The 15668-nt window shown below is 46.8% G+C and overlaps 1 protein-coding gene across 1 annotated transcript in view; it reads left to right on the top strand.

The window, feature by feature from the left end:
* Positions 1-15668, top strand: part of ADSL (adenylosuccinate lyase) — a 47304-nt gene extending 31636 nt beyond the window's left edge. The window contains exons 5-13 of the mRNA XM_054031171.1: positions 7648-7819; positions 8147-8193; positions 8701-8791; positions 9778-9847; positions 11005-11152; positions 11788-11878; positions 12441-12530; positions 14962-15138; positions 15510-15668. Of these exons, the coding sequence (XP_053887146.1) occupies positions 7648-7819; positions 8147-8193; positions 8701-8791; positions 9778-9847; positions 11005-11152; positions 11788-11878; positions 12441-12530; positions 14962-15138; positions 15510-15596 (973 nt within the window). The 3' untranslated portion in view covers positions 15597-15668. The remainder of the gene's footprint in view (positions 1-7647; positions 7820-8146; positions 8194-8700; positions 8792-9777; positions 9848-11004; positions 11153-11787; positions 11879-12440; positions 12531-14961; positions 15139-15509) is intronic.

Here is a 15668-nt window from a genome sequence, read left to right as displayed (position 1 = left end):
GACGCATGCATCTTTCGGAACACTTGGCTGTTCAGGAAGATGCAGGCTGGAACTTTTTTCCCAGAGCGGAAGATCACGGTAGGGGAAGTTGAAATACCAATTGTGATCCTTGGAGATTCCGCTTACCCGTTAATGCCGTGGCTCATGAAACCCTACACAGGGGGCCTTGACAGCAGCAAGGAACGTTTCAACTACAGGCTAAGCCGGTGCTGAATGACTGTGGAGTGTGCCTTTGGCCGTTTAAAGGCCCGCTGGCGATCTCTGTATGGGAAGCTGGACTTGGCCGAAAACAGCATCCCCGCGGTTATATCTGCGTGCTGTGCCTTCCGTAATATTTGTGAAGGGAAGGGTGAAAGCTTCACTCAGGCATGGACCTCTGAGGTTCAACACCTGGAGGCTGAATTTGCACAGCCAGAGAGCAGGGCTATTACATAGGGCTACCGTATGTCCGGATTTCCCCGGACACATCCGGCTTTTCAGTCTATAAATAGCCGACCGGGGGGGATTTTTAAAAATCTAAAAATGTCCGGGATTTCCCCCCGGTCGGCTATTTATAGACAGAAAAGCGGTGGCCAAGTGCCGCTGGGCACCCAAAGCCCCTTCCCGGCTCCCCCCATCCCCTGTAGCCTTACCATGCTGTCCGGCCCCGCAGCTGTCTTCCCCCTCCTCCACTCCCCTGAACACTCCGCCCACCTGCTCCTCCCCCTCCCCTGCTTCCTGCGAATCAGATCTTCGCGGGAAGTCTGAAAAGAAGCAGGGGCAAGCAGGAGGCAGCAGCAGGTAAGCTGGGGCGGGGGGGGGGCGCGAGGAGGAGAGCTCTGGGGAGGCGCGGCCCTGGCCAAGCGGCTCCCTCCGGCCCAGGCTGAGCGGCGCCCGCCGGCCCCAGCAGCTCCGGCCCCGGTTCCAGCCGAGCAGCCCCAGCCCAGCTCAGGCCCCAGCAGCGCCGGCCCTGTTTCTGGCCAAGCGCGCTGGCCCAGCCCCGGCCAAGCACCTCCGGCTCGGCCCCAAGCCCCGCAACCCCGGCCGGAGTGCAGCCCGATTCCTGGGCTCTTTAAAGCCGGTCCTGGTCAGGGGACAGGGAGGGGGGGTTGGATGGGTCAGGAGTTTGAGGGGGGAGCTGTCAGGGAGGCAGGGGTATGGAGAGGGGTTGGGACAGTCAGGGACAGGGAGCAGATGGCGTTAGATGGCACTGGGGTTCTGGGGGGGCTGCCAGGGGGGCAGGAGTGTGGAGAGGGGTTGAGGCAGGCAGGTAGCAGAGGGGGTTGGATAGGTCAGGAGTTCTGGGGGTCCTGTCAAGGGGTGGGGAACAGTTGGATAGGGCATGGGAGTCCCCGGGGGCCTGTCTGGGGGCGGAGGTGTGAATATGGGGTGGGAGTGTGGATAAGGGTCGGGGCAGTCAGGGGACAGGTAGGGTCGTAGGGGGTTTTCAGGAGGGGGTAGTCTGGACAAGAAGCAGGGCGGCTTAGATAGGGGGTGGAGTCCTAGGGGGCAGTTAGTGGCAGGGGTCCCAGGAGGGGGCAGTCAGGGAACAAGGAGCAGGCGGGGTTGGGTGTTCTGAGGGGGGCAATCAGGGGGTGGGAAGTGGGAGGGAGTGGATGGGGGCCGGGCAGGGGCAGGGCTAGAGCGGGGCTCCCCCCCCCCCCCCGTGTCCTCTTTTTTTGCTTGTGGAAATATGGTAACCCTATATTACAGGGGCCCAGCGCAGGGCTGCAAGGATTAGGGATGCCTTGAGGGAGCAATTTGAGGCTGAAAACCAGCAGTGATATATCTGGTGCCCTGTATGAGAGTGAAGTGCAGTAGTTCCAATCTTTAGGAATCAGTGTTTGTTAAGCAGACTTGCAGTGCCTGTTTATTTCCTGAGCTAAGGAGTCTTTTACTTTATGCAATAATAATGTTTTCAAAGCCAAAAAATCCATTTATTGAAAAGAAAAAAAAAATTATTGAAAAGAAACAAGGGGGTGGAGTGGGGAACAGTACAATCACAGATTCGTGTATGTCCTGTCCGGTGTGCTGTGCAGTGAGTGCTGCACTTCAGGACAGCTATACTGCATGGTGATGGGGGTTGAGTGCAGAGGATAAGGGTCGTGGTTTTCAGGGCTGGGTGGTGAAGATCCTGGTGTTGGAGGCAGCGGGTGGCATGAAGAACACGGAAGTTGGGGAAAGTGGATTGGAGGTGACAGTGGGGCACAACGGAAAGAGATTTGGGACAAGGCTGTGTGGGGGGGTGGCGTTTGCGGTGCTGCTCCTCTTTCTGCATGGCTACCAGCTCCTGGATAGCGTCTGCTTGGCGCTCCAGGATGCTTATGAGCCTATCAGTGCTTTGCCACCGGTGTGCTGCATTTTCCTGGCGGATTCTGCTTTCTCTCTCCCTCCAGTTCTGTGCTTTCTCATTCTCTTTAATAGACTGCCGCATCACTTCTTGCAGCATGTCTTCTTTGCTTTTTCGCGTTCTCTTCCTGAGTCTTTGCAGTCTCTGAGCAGGCGATAAGAAGGACGGCTGAGGTCTCAAGGTTGATGCAGCTGTATAGGCAAAATGCAACATTTAACAGAGGCAGCATTGTTTATACCAGACAGAGTAATGATTCCCCCCGCACTTAAGGAGTAGAAAACACACAGGGTCTACACAATAGCATAATTTTCCCGTCTGAAACAGAGCACACATCCCACGGGAGCCTCAAAATGGTGACTAATGGGGACTGATTGTTTCAGGGCTGCACTGTCCTCTGGGTTTCTGTGCCTTGGGGAGAGCCAACAGCTTCAGGGGGCACCTACACTGAACACTGTCCCAACATTTTCCACAGGAGTTCGTCCTGGGCGCTATCTCGCTACTGAGGGTGACCTGGGAAGCAAGGGAGGGTCTTCTACTGCAATGCGGCTTCCGCCCTGGCCCATATGCAGCTTGCCTGTGTGCAGCAATGGTCCCCCCGCCCCTCAAGGCACAGTGGCGCGGACACGTTAACTTGGCTGGGACAAGGACCATGGTGGCTCTCCCGATAAACCTGTGCAAGCGCATTGCACGTGTTATGGATGAGACATTTGAGGAGATTACCGAGGCCGATTACTGCGATGTGATAAACCACATCAATGCACTATTCCGCATCTAGGCATGCATGCCTAACCCTCCTCTCCCAAAGAGCCCGCACTGAAAAAATTGCTTCCTGGGAAAAAAAAAAAAAAAACACTTACCGGGAACCTGCTCTTCTGTTTGTCCTCCACCAAGTACCGGCCGCTGCGACTGGCTACCTTCCTCCTGGCTCAAGAAGAGCTCCTGGCTGCATGGGTCCAGGGATTCCGGGGTGTCTCCATCCGGCTCACCACCATCACTCCCGTTTTCTTCCTCCTCCTCTCCCCCTCCCCCCCCCCCACCAGCTCTGAAGTGTCCATGGTGGTGCTCGGAGTGGAGGTGGGGTTAATCCCAAGTATCGCATCCAGCTCCTCGTAGAATCGGCAGGTTGCGGGGGGAGCACCCGAGCGGCTGCGTCGTGGGCTTTGCAGTAGCACTCCGCAGCTCCTTCACTTTAATCCTGCACTGCAGGGCATCCCGGTCATGGCCCCTTTCCATCATGTCCTTTGATACCTTCCCGAAGGTATCGTAATTCCTACGGCTGGAGTGCAGCTGGGACTGTACAGCTTCCTCCCCCCAAACACTGATGAGGTCCAGCAACTCGCCATTGCTCCATGCTGGGGCTCGCTTGCCGCATGGTCACCTGGAAAGATTCGCTGATAGCACTCCACGCCATGCCGGGCTGAGCAAACAGGAAGGGGATTTTTAAAATTCCTGGGGAATGTAAAGGGTGGGTCACATGGTTGGTTACCTGAGGCCAGAGCAGTAGAGTTTGAACTGATGACCAGAGTGGCTAGAACAGGCATTGTGGGATACTGCCGAATAATTCTGGAGGCCATTCACAGCGCATTGGGCGGCCACACTGGCGCTGCAGCGGCAGCGCAATACTCGCTATTCCTCTGGGAGAGGTGGAGTACATGCAGCGCTGCAAATGCCTTGCCAGTGTGGACGGGGAGTGAGTTACAGCGCTGGGGGAGTCTTTACAGCGCTGTAACTCGCAAGTGTAGCCAAGGCCTGAGGGTGGATCAGGATCTCTCTGGCATGTTATTTGTTTTGAAAAATAAAATTTCTTCAGTGACATAAACATTTTCAGAACTATCTTTCAAAAGACAAAAGTAGTCTCCATCTTCTACAAGTCCAGTTTGTGTTGGGAGGGGAAGATTGTAGTAACCCTGGTGTATGATCAGAGGTCATGATAGACTTGATTTCGTTATTAAGTAGTGAGTGCACCAGAATCATAGAAATTATTAAGAAATCTGTGTGTGAATATGTGGAATGTGGGGAGGGGGAAAAAAGCAAAATCCTTCATTTTGGCATTCTGCAACCAACATACATCTTTTAACCCCAATTCTTCCATATAATCTTCTGTAATGTTTCTAGTATGTGATTGTATATGCTTGGGCTGGCCTCACTTATCTAAAAAAGTGTCCGACAGCTCATTAAAATCTCCTGCTATGATGATTGATTCTAGTGGGATATTAATTAATTTTGGAAAAAACTTGTTTAAAAACATTTGGATCATCTTTATTTGGTCCATATAAATAATCATACAATAATTAGGGTGTATATATAGAGAGTCAGAGATCATAGCCTTCACCACCAAAAATCTACTTTCCTCATCTTTATTTACATCTAGAATTTGTAAATTGAGTCTTTTGTGAAACACTATTGCTAGGCCTTTGACTGTGGAGGAGAAATTGTTAAACATCCATTCTCTCCTAAATTTCTTTGCCTCCAAGCCATTAAGGTGGGTTTTCTATAGGAAGATAATATTTGCTTTCATTGTTTTTGAATGAGTGATAATTCTTTTTCTTTTTAATGGATGACTGACCCTTTTGATGTTCCAAGAAACACAATATATAATATTAGCCACAAAGAATGCTTTTAGGTCAAATATCTCTCTATCGGGGGCCCGAATAGTGTTGTTGCTTGGGCTATTGTTAATTCCAGATGTAGGAAAGTTATATCTGAGTTCCCCTCACCGCACCAGGAACATGAAAGGGAATGGAAAGGGGACCGGGTGAGACAGATCAGGAAAGCTAAGAGATAGAAAAACTGAGAAAAAGAAATGAAGTGATCAATGTTTTCCAAGGTTCACTTAAAAAAATACGTAACTTAGGTCCTGTTTCAGTTTGAATAAGTCCAGGAGGATTACAAGGGGGTGGCCTTGTCACTCACTTAACCCTCCCTGCCTCCAACAAAAAAAACAAACCAAAAAAAAAAAAAAAAAACAATACTCAGGATATAACCGGATTCTCTCTAATTCTTTTAAAGAAGAAATATTTCATCTCAAGGGAGGGCATGGTTTCTGGGGGAAGAAGGTTAGCATCTAAACTTAACAAGTCTATAGTAGATATATAAGAAAGTTATACAAATTGTTTAAATAATCATATTCTGACATATCTGGATTATCTGCAGATGAGTTCATTAGCAGGACAGTTCTACTTAAACTTTTCCCACTATAGCTTTGTCCATGTTGGATTATAGTGTGAATTCCATTGCCCAATAGTTAATTACATCAGCAATGTAAATCAGCATAACATGTATTTCAACTCATTTTCCAAAAATAAAAACTAAAGAAAAGAACCTGAAATAATATTACTGAAAAAACTGACACTCATACTAACACATTATCAATAATTTGGTAAATCATACCCAGCAAAAATAACTATTCTTGGATAGCATTTTAGAAGATCACATTTCTTTACAGTAGGGGAATTGAAAAGATTCATCATTAAACTGAAATCTTCATTACATTGTTTAGATCTGGAATCTCTCACAAGTGTAGGTTTAGGGGAAATGGATTGAATATTTCCAGATTTACTATAAACCTGAAATACAGAAAATTAGATGGGGATGAAAGAAAGTAAAATTGTTGAGGGAAGGGGGGGTTAGAAAAAGTTCCAGAGGGAGGGAAAGTGCCTCTAATAGAAAACAAAATCATATGTCTCTGTTGAGCCTTGCCAATCCACAAGGGTAAAGAGTTCCTGCATCTGGTGAAGTCGTTTACTTAGAGTCTCAAAGGTGGGTGTACCCCAGTGCACTGGAATCATGAGGGACAGGGGGGGTAGGGTAGATGCAGGCAAAACAGGTGTGTCCCTATTGTAGCACTCCAACTTCCCAACAGCAGCAGCTGGAACCCAGCTGCTTCCTGAATCCAGCTGGAGGGCCAGCAGAGGCATAATTCAGTCAAAGATGAGATCCTTGTTCCCACCATCTTGCTCCCCAGCTGTTCCCCTGTGAAACCAGGGAACATCAAAGAAGTGACACCAGGGAAGGAGGAGATAAAATGGTGGATTTGCCCTGTACGGTTTGTTAGATTGAGAACTGAATTCCAACACTGCAGTAACTGATCTGGTAATGTTGTTTTATTGCATCCTGGCTGTATCTTCTATGGCATATAGTGGGATCAGATACCTGTCAGCTGCTTCTGCTGTCACAAAACTAAGCATCTTATCTTCCCTTTTAATGTTGAAAGTAGCCCGGAAGAAGATGAAGTAGTCCAAACCCAATCCTTTGGCTAGTGCCCTTGATCTACTGAATGTAGTCCTTTTTTCCACCATGTCCTTGGTGTAATCCAGGAAGATCATCAGCCTATGTCACTTTCATATTAGGTTTTTCAGTTCAGAGGCTTTTTTAAGAATGAGTTCCTTAATATTGCATGTTTAAAATCTTACAATTCTGGCTTGGGGCTTTGCATTTGGAGAGGGTTTGGATGCAGAGGAGAGGTGGGCTCTCAGTATCTAAGTTCTGATCAGGAAGATGAGAGAGAAGCACTGGTAGCATGGTGGGTAAAAATTCCACAGGCCTCCCTTTTTCAGCCCTTGTGGGAAACCTACAATTCTCAGGATTTTCTCCTTGATCTTCCCTTGAGATAATTAACCTTACTTGCAGTGTGTTAATAGTTTTTTCCTGTTGCTTTGGGTTATAGTTGTACAGACTGTGTCTTCTAGCAAGGAGATTCTAGCTTCCTCTAGTCTTAATGCCAAGCTTTGCAAATTAGCTTGATGTGTGCTAGTAACATATTTGATCTCACTTACAGCTTCAGATAGGTTTCTTAAAATAGTCTGTTCACTCAATTTGTTTTAGCTAGTCCACAATTTCATCTTGTCTCAGAGGGGTGGTTTCTCCCTGGTCAGCCATTTTGGCTGCAAGAGGACTGTCTGACCGCTTCTGCTTTTTAGGATGTTACAGGAAGTCTGGAGGTGGACCAGCATCCTTAATGGTATTAAATTTAAAGAGTTGTGGAATAAGATCTGATGAATATTAGATTTAAAGAAGCTATTCACTTGCTGATGGTTGTGTGTTTCAGGAGGTGGGACATGGTGTGGCATAGCTTTGCAGCTCCTTTCCCCTAGTGGCTCCCAGATGTCCGTATATTTAGCTTTTAAATCTCTTCGCCATAAACTGGGCCTTTCAGCTCCTTCGTTACTGTCTCTTCTCTCCGACCCTTCAGATTCGAAAGGAAGGAGTCGTGATGGTTCTCGTTACAGTGATATCTGAGTGCCTGCCTTCCTAGCGAGGCTGTGCGAAGTCTGTGTGCAGGTGGTGACACGATGACAATCTGCCTTGCTTACTCTCAGGCCTGCACAGCTAACCACAGTGGGGAAACGCTGCTGCCTGTGGATCCAGGACCTGTGCATGGACCTGCGGAACCTGGAGCGGGCTCGAGACGACTTGCGATTTCGTGGTGTGAAAGGCACCACTGGCACCCAGGCCAGCTTCTTGCAGCTGTTTGAGGGAGATCATGATAAAGTGAGTCATCAATCCAGGGATCAAAATTCCCAGTAAGCGGGTTGAGAAGATGACTTGTGGGGGAGGAGAGGGTCTGGGGTCGAATAAGCATGGACACTGTGGGTCACTATGAAGGTTCATTGGCAGAGCTCTGGGAGAGCAGAATTGTAATAGTGGGGGTGCTTCAGGACAGGGTTGAGGTGTGCTTGCAGAGCTCTTAGTGTGTTCAGAAGGGGGGAGGGGGAGTTGAAGCCTTTACATTTTTGTCCTCTATCAGTATCCCTTAGCCCTGCATGTTTGACACTTCAGTCATTACGTTCTGAGGTTCCTATCTGTTTTTCTCCTGAGGTGGAGGAGCTGGACAGGCTGGTGACTATGAAGGCGGGATTTAAGCGGTAAGTAAAAAGCTTGCTTACCTTGAACTCTAAAATATGCTGAGGAGAATTAATAGCCTGACACCTTCTCCCGCTGTCCGCAGCGACACAAGTTCCTCTATCCAGCTAACTAATTTCCACTCTGTTGGGCTCACATTTAGAAAGCACTTTCACCTGGTTCTGTTCCTTTCCAACCCACACTCCACAATGCAGCTCTGTGAAGGAAACTCCACTTCCTCTGCTAGGTCTCTGTTTCTACTTCTCTCCCTTACACTTTTTTCACCCTGTCAAAGTATGGTCTACTGTTCTTCCTCCCCTGTCTCTACATGCCTGCATGCCAGCCCAAGGAGCACAGGAGTGTGAATCAAGTGTCCCACTAGTGTGAATGAGAAGCCAGGAAGTCAAGTGAAGTATTGCAGGTGTTAGTCAGGCAGAGCTCTGCAGCATGGTGCCCCTGCAGAGCGCATACTCGGTCCTATTTTAATGGTGCTTGTGTCCGAAGGGCTTTATCTTTGTTTTTGTTTCCAGAGCTTATCTCGTCACAGGGCAGACCTACAGCCGCAAAGTGGATGTTGAAGTCCTATCTGTGCTAGCCAGTCTAGGGGCATCCATACACAAGGTGAGGTCCCTGTCTCCAAACTCAGTATGGAAGGGGAAAGGAAACATTGTCAATCTGAGGAGGTTGGGGAGGGAGATCCTGGTGCAGAACACTTCCCACAGGAAACATGAGTTGGAGTTGAGTGCTTAACTGTTCTCTGCTCTACCAGACTAATTCTTCACTGGATGTTTTGTCTCAGATATCAGAGCACCGGGAGAGATCCCATACCTGATTTCTTACTTGAGGGTGGTGCAAAGGGCAATTAAAATGAATTCACGTAGAAAGACCCTATGGGGGGAGATCCCAAGCAAGATAGCAATCAAATTTGTGTTAAAGCTAATCCAGTTAGAATAAATGCCCTCCCTAATGGAACATATTTTAAAATCTCACCATTTCCTCCCCCAGTACGTTCCTCATGAAGATAAGTCCTTGTGGGATTTTTCCTCTCTTTGATTATCCCCACACCCTCCCTTGCCTGCATTTCCGACCTGTGGTCTTATTTAGACTATGTTCTCTGGTCAGTGAACATTTCAGTGTTTAAGTACAATGTAGACTTAAATGGTGTATCAAAGTTTACTAATTTATCTTCTCTCCCTTGGCTGTTTATGGAATCCTATCATATCTCAGTAGGACAAACATCCCTTCCCTCTTCCCCATTCTTTTGACTTGAGCTCTTTAAGTATAAATCAGGAAGTTTCCGAAAAATTGCAACCCTGGTGGAAATTGGCCTCTATCTTTTCTGAGGTGCTACCCTGTCAAGAAACCTGATTGCAGCTCTCTGATTGTGTAATGTGGATACAGATGTGATTAATTTGTAATCTAGATTGAACCTTAATTTTTTCATAAGAAGGCTAAAGCCTTAATTTTGGAGTTGCTCACTTTTTGAAGGGAATTATTCTGTCTTCCCCCAAGCTACTCCATGGACATAGACACACAGTGTCCCCAGGCACACTACCTAGTACCTGTGAGAACAGCTTTGTTCATTTGCTCTTGTTGATTTTTCTTAGATCTGTACTGACATCCGCCTTCTGGCCAACCTCAAGGAGATAGAGGAGCCTTTCGAGACAGACCAGATTGGTAAGGGTGGCAGACATTGGTTCATGATGGGTGTTCCAGTTAGCTTATCTTTTCATTTGCCTTGTGATCTCCTCACCAGCACCTTCTTCCCAGCAACAATAGTGATGTCACTGGCATAAATTGCTTTTAATTAAAAAGTTTAATTTTTTTAATCTATCTATGCCTGCACACTTTAGGTCTAATGATTCATTAACAAACAAAATCCAATTTTGTCCCAAATAAGTCAAAGTGCAGAAATAATAATGCCCTTGCTCCCCACCCCAGCATAGATAAGGGAGTGATTCTGAAAGGGGCGGTGCACTCTCCACTCCCATTAAAGTTAATTGGCTCAGTATTGCTGTCATTTGTATATTAACAAACTTGGAAGAGTAAAACCAGGCTGGAGCCTTGTACTGAAAGAGGTCCCTGATGTAGCTGTGATGTATATAGAGAAGGGGAGAGAATTCCAGACCTGTGAAGCCAGAACTGAGAAGGCCCGGTCACCCAAGTTGGTGTTGTAGGATGAGTCAGCGTTTTTGATCCTCACCCATGTCAGTTACCTCAGCCATACTAGAGTGACAGGCTTTTTAAATATTGAACCCTCAGACTTTCAGTCACTGTCGCTGCAGGTTGCTAACTTTCATGGGTAGGCCATTGAGCAGAAGTGCGAAATACAGTACACTAAAATAGCTCAGCCTCATTTCTTTCTTTTAATTTGATAAAGTTAATCTTGCAGAGTTAGGAGTTAAGGCCCCCACTTTCTTCCCTGCAAGTACAGATACAGTTCTGGTTCGGTGGGCGGGGAGGTGGTTTCGAAAAGACCTGCATAGTACGATGCAGTGCTGGTCCCAGAATATTAGAGAGACAAGGTGGGTGAAGCAATATCTTTTATCGGACCAACTTCTATTGGTGAGAGAGAGACAAGTTTTCGAGCTTGAAGAGCTCAGTATAAGCTCGAAAGCGTCTCTCTTTCACCACACAAGTTGGTCCAATAAAAGATATTGCCTCTCCCACCTTGTGTCTCTGCATAGTATGAATCAGACTGAAAAGTGAACGATGGATTTTTTTTTCCTCTTGGGAAGGCCAGTATCTTTGATTTCTCCTCTTCTGTGTGTTTTGTCTCCTGACCTCTTTTTATCATCTTCTCTTTTACCACCCCATATTTTTCTTGCCTGCAGGTTCCAGCGCCATGCCTTACAAGAGGAATCCAATGCGTTCAGAGCGCTGCTGCAGCCTGGCTCGCCACCTGATGACTCTGGTCCTGAATCCACTCCATACAGCCTCCGTGCAGTGGTTTGAACGCACCTTGGATGACAGCGCAAACAGGTCCATCCACGTGCTCCACGGCTGGCCGGTGGAGGGTAGTGAGCAGAGAAACCCTAGTTATTGATGAAATAAAGGAAGAGGCTGACTCTAGAGGGTTAAACTGGTTTGGGGTAAATGTTCTCCTCTCACTCAATGCAGAGCTTAGAAAGTGCTTGTAGGGAACAGCACACTGACATATTTAGAATATGGTATTTTTAATCTACACCCCTCAATTCTGAATCTCATGCTGGCAGACACCACTTTATGAAAAACAACATCATTAGAGGACATTGGGAGCCCAGCAACAGAGGCTGTAGACTGGCTTCTCTCTTTTGAGTGAGGCAATAATCAAAGTTTTACATAGTAAAGATCCTCTGAAAAGGAGAACAGCAGTACCTGGGAATGGTGCAGTAGCCATGGGTAAAGGTAACACACTGCTCTTCTTGTCCTGGCCTGTCCCAGCAGCACATGCTGTAGGTTGCTTCTAGCTTCCCCAGTTCTGGCCTATCCCAGCAGGAAGTGCCTATAAGGAATAGTTCTGGCTGTTGGGAGGGGGAGTTGCCATCTAGAGAGACATGTGCAGGTACTAGGGGTTGAGTTAGGCTGCCTCATCCTTTTTTGCTCACCCAGACACCCTGGTTACATCTGTTTCACAGGCGTGTGTGTCTGGCTGAGGCTTTCCTCACAGCTGACATCATACTGAGCACGCTGCAGAATATCTCGGAAGGATTTGTGGTGTATCCCAAGGTAAAGTAACAGAACTTGCATGCAATCCTGAATCCGCGTTAGCACTGCGGGCCTGCAGAAGAAGCCATCCCACTCAGAGCACTGAATTCTTATCTGCTGGCTCAGTGAATATTCCTAAGGGCTGCAGAGCCAAGCTGTCCAGTTTCTCACCATGGCACTTTTCTTTGCAATACAAAAATCAGAGGGCTCTTGAAGAAATTAAAATGCAACAAACTTAAAACAGATCAAAGAAAATACTGTTTTCTGAGGTATGCGATTAACTTGTGGAACTTGCTGCCACAGGATATGGTTGAACCAACCCTTACTAAGATTCAAGAAAGTATAGGCAATTACATGAATGTGACTCACACCTGCAGTAACATTAGCTAGGATAAAATTTCAACATTTCAGTCTTACTATGTTTATTTCTAGACTGGGTCTGGAAAAGGTGTCTTTTGTTTTGTTTTTCCCCATTGTACAATTTGGGGCATTCATGGGGCAAGGGTACGGCAGGAAATATCTGATCAGATCTACTGATTGTCCACTCCAGTGTGGTAGTGCCTGTTTCTTTTCATTTTTTTAGGTGATTGAGAGGCGGATACGACAGGAGCTGCCCTTCATGGCCACAGAGAATATCATCATGGCCATGGTGAAAGCAGGGGGTAATCGCCAGGTATGTACCCAATTAGGAGGGTCTGATGCTTACTGCCAGGCATCATACTCTTGAGGAATCGAGGTATATAAAAGTTCGGAATTATTTTCCCTCTCTCCCTTGTTGACTCCTTGGTCTACCAGAGCCCAGAGCTGTTAATCTTATGATTATGCTGCAGGGCCAGTCTTCTCCCAGTCGTTTGGGAAGGGAGCAGCTTGGGGGGAATTCTTATTCATTATTAGAAGCTCTGTGGAGGAGATATCTATCCACCTACGATATAGCGAGCTGTCCATTATTTATTACATTAGATTATGACAGCAGATTGTAATTCTTAATTGTTTGTTGCAAAGGCACCTAGTGCAGGATGGATGATTGTTAATGGAACAAGTTTGACAAATTGAATATCTTTTGTATATGAAAACACTGGGGGAAATCACTGCTATAATGAAGATGCTAAATAAGGCTGTACTGAATGCCCATCTAGGTGACACCTCACTAGCTACCTGTCCCACAAAATCAGTCTGTGCTTTTTTCATTACTCTTTATGATCCTTCCTCCAGTTTTTAATCTAGGAGACAGGCTTCATATCAGACCCATTTGATTTGAGTCTCTGTCTCACAGCGAGTGTTACTGAATATTCTAATACAATCCAAGCACCAGGACTGTCTGTTCCCATCATCACTAGCTTTGGTGGTTCAGTCTAAATCAGGTAATCAGCTTGCTTGGCAGGATTAATTCTTAATAAATTCATGCTGCCTATATTTCCACTTGCCTATAGACAGTAATTTCCCCCTAAATATTAGTTTCATCGTTTTATTATTGACAGAAATTAGACTTGCAGGTTGGTAACAATGGGTGGGATTTTCAGGTTGTTTAAGTGAGTTTGGAGCTTTCAATGGAACTTGTGTTCCTAACTCACTTAGACACTCCTGAACACTCCTCCCCTCCAGTATAGCTTGGGCCAGTGTACTTGCTTTTTGTAACTTAAATTTGGTAACTTAATTCCCTTAAGAGGCTGTTTAATTGCAATGTAGACATCTGGGCTCTGGCTAGAACCCAGGCTCTGGGACCCTCTCTCCCGGCAGGGTCCTAGAACCCAGGTTCCAGGCAAAGTCCAAACATCTACACTGCAATTAGACAGCCCTGCAAGCCTGAGTCAACTGACATGGGCCAGCCCTGGGTTTTTAACTGCAGTGTAGACATACCCTTGGAATTAACTTTATTCTTATTTATTAGAGAGCCTTCCTTCTCTCTAGTATTAGTTAGTTAGTTATAGTTAGATACAGTTATAATAAAATCTCCTGTTGTTCCCATTAACTCCTTTGACTAACTTTAACTTGTTCTGCTTTTGTGCTATCTTTAATCCAAATGGTCTCCCACAGATCCTACCAAGGGTGATCTTCTCTTTCTAAGCTAGAGGATGTGGACTCATTTGCTTACATGGTGTTGGCACCATCACCCTCACCTCTGGACCCCATAGAGAGTGCTCTATAGATCTGCGGTGGGGAACTGAGTGGTCCACTGGAGGAGCAAGTTGGCCTTTGGCAGCATGGGGGTGGGAAGGGCATTAATAAAAAATAATGCATTTTAGGGTTTTGGGAAACCACAGCCGGTGGAGTCTCTGTTGACATGGCTCCAGTGGAGCTACGTGGGTGGGAATCAGGGATCAGTGTGGAGGTACAGGGTCTTTATGCAGACACCCCTGCCTGCCATTGGTTTCCCTAGGTTTGGAGACTGGCTGGCACAGGCTTTTCCATTCAGGGGCATCTCTTTAAGGAAATCCTTATGGCTGTTACCTCCCCCAGTGCCCAATCCTGTAGGATTTTCCTTGGGAGGGGATATTTTGGGCCCTTGTTTTTTTTCCAAATAAACCTTAACTCACTTCGGGTAACTACGTTCTCCCTGCTTGCTAAGCTGGACAGTTTTCTTCTCTTCCTTTCCAAACTTGTGAATGTTTTGTGCTGTTCAACTCCTGCAATGTACCCTGCACCTCAGGGGCAATTAGTGGTGGATAAGGAATTCCTGCATGCCCAGTTTATAGAATGCTTTGGGAACAGTCATGATGATTTTCCAGCAACAGACCATAGATGGGTTAGAATTACTAAAAGTATCCCACAGTGTGTCCCCAAGGAAGGGCTTGAGGAAGTGGAAAGAGTTCCACCATCTTATTTTGTGGGTGTAGTGTAATTAAACAAGGAATGTATTTATAATTCAGAGCCTTAATCTCAGGGGGGGAAATTTAAAGGATGCACCATGCAGCGCATGCGTGTGCACACTGTGCTGTGATGATATGGTGATGGGCATCAAATAGCTATGATACAAAGTTTAGCTGTTTCATTCCTATGCTATGCGATACAACAGCCTTTGACCCACCTCTACCCTCCATGTACCAGTGAGTCAGCTGGCTTGAGGTGTGCTGTCAGTAATGTGATGATGGCTCTCTTCCCCCTAGGATTGCCATGAGAAGATACGCATTCTTTCCCAGCAGGCAGCTGCTGTTGTGAAACAGGAAGGGGGGGATAATGACCTCATTGCTCGGATCCGTGCTGACCCCTACTTCAGCCCCATCCAGGGACAACTGGAGAGCCTCTTGGAGCCCACCTCCTTCACTGGACGTGCTTCCCAGCAGGTGAGGTTGCGGGAAGCAGCTTAAGATGTTATGGGGCATCATGCCATAAATTATCCAAACCATGTCCCTTTAGGTGTCTGAGACAATCCGCTTTCTGTATCTCTGCCCCTTCCATTAAAGGATTGGATCTCTGCCCATTCTTCTAAAGGAAGGAAGGGTTACCATTTTCTTAGCTACATAAGGCATTCATTCCCTTTTCTGTCCATCTCAATTGCCTTCTATCTCCCCCATAGTCTTCGATCCTTGATGTGCTGGGTGACTGGGTGCATCTGTGAGACTGAGACCCTGGGGCCACAAGCTGGAGCTGAATGAAGCACAGAGAAGAACCCATTTCTTTTTCTAACCTTCCCTTCCTCTTTCCCCTTGAGCAGGTGGCGAGGTTCCTGAAGGAGGAAGCTCGCCCAATGCTGACCCCGTATCAAAGCAAGATGGGTGTGAAAATGGAGCTGTCACTTTAGGCTGGGCTTCTGGATGTATAGGGGTGTGAGTGATATTAAAAGCCTTAATAAACCAAATCTATTTACTGTGTC

This window comes from Malaclemys terrapin, chromosome 1 (assembly GCF_027887155.1).
Source record: "Malaclemys terrapin pileata isolate rMalTer1 chromosome 1, rMalTer1.hap1, whole genome shotgun sequence".
NCBI classification, from domain to species: Eukaryota; Metazoa; Chordata; order Testudines; family Emydidae; genus Malaclemys; species Malaclemys terrapin.
The sequence above is the reverse complement of the archived record's forward strand: the minus strand, read 5'-3'. Positions and strand labels throughout refer to the sequence as shown.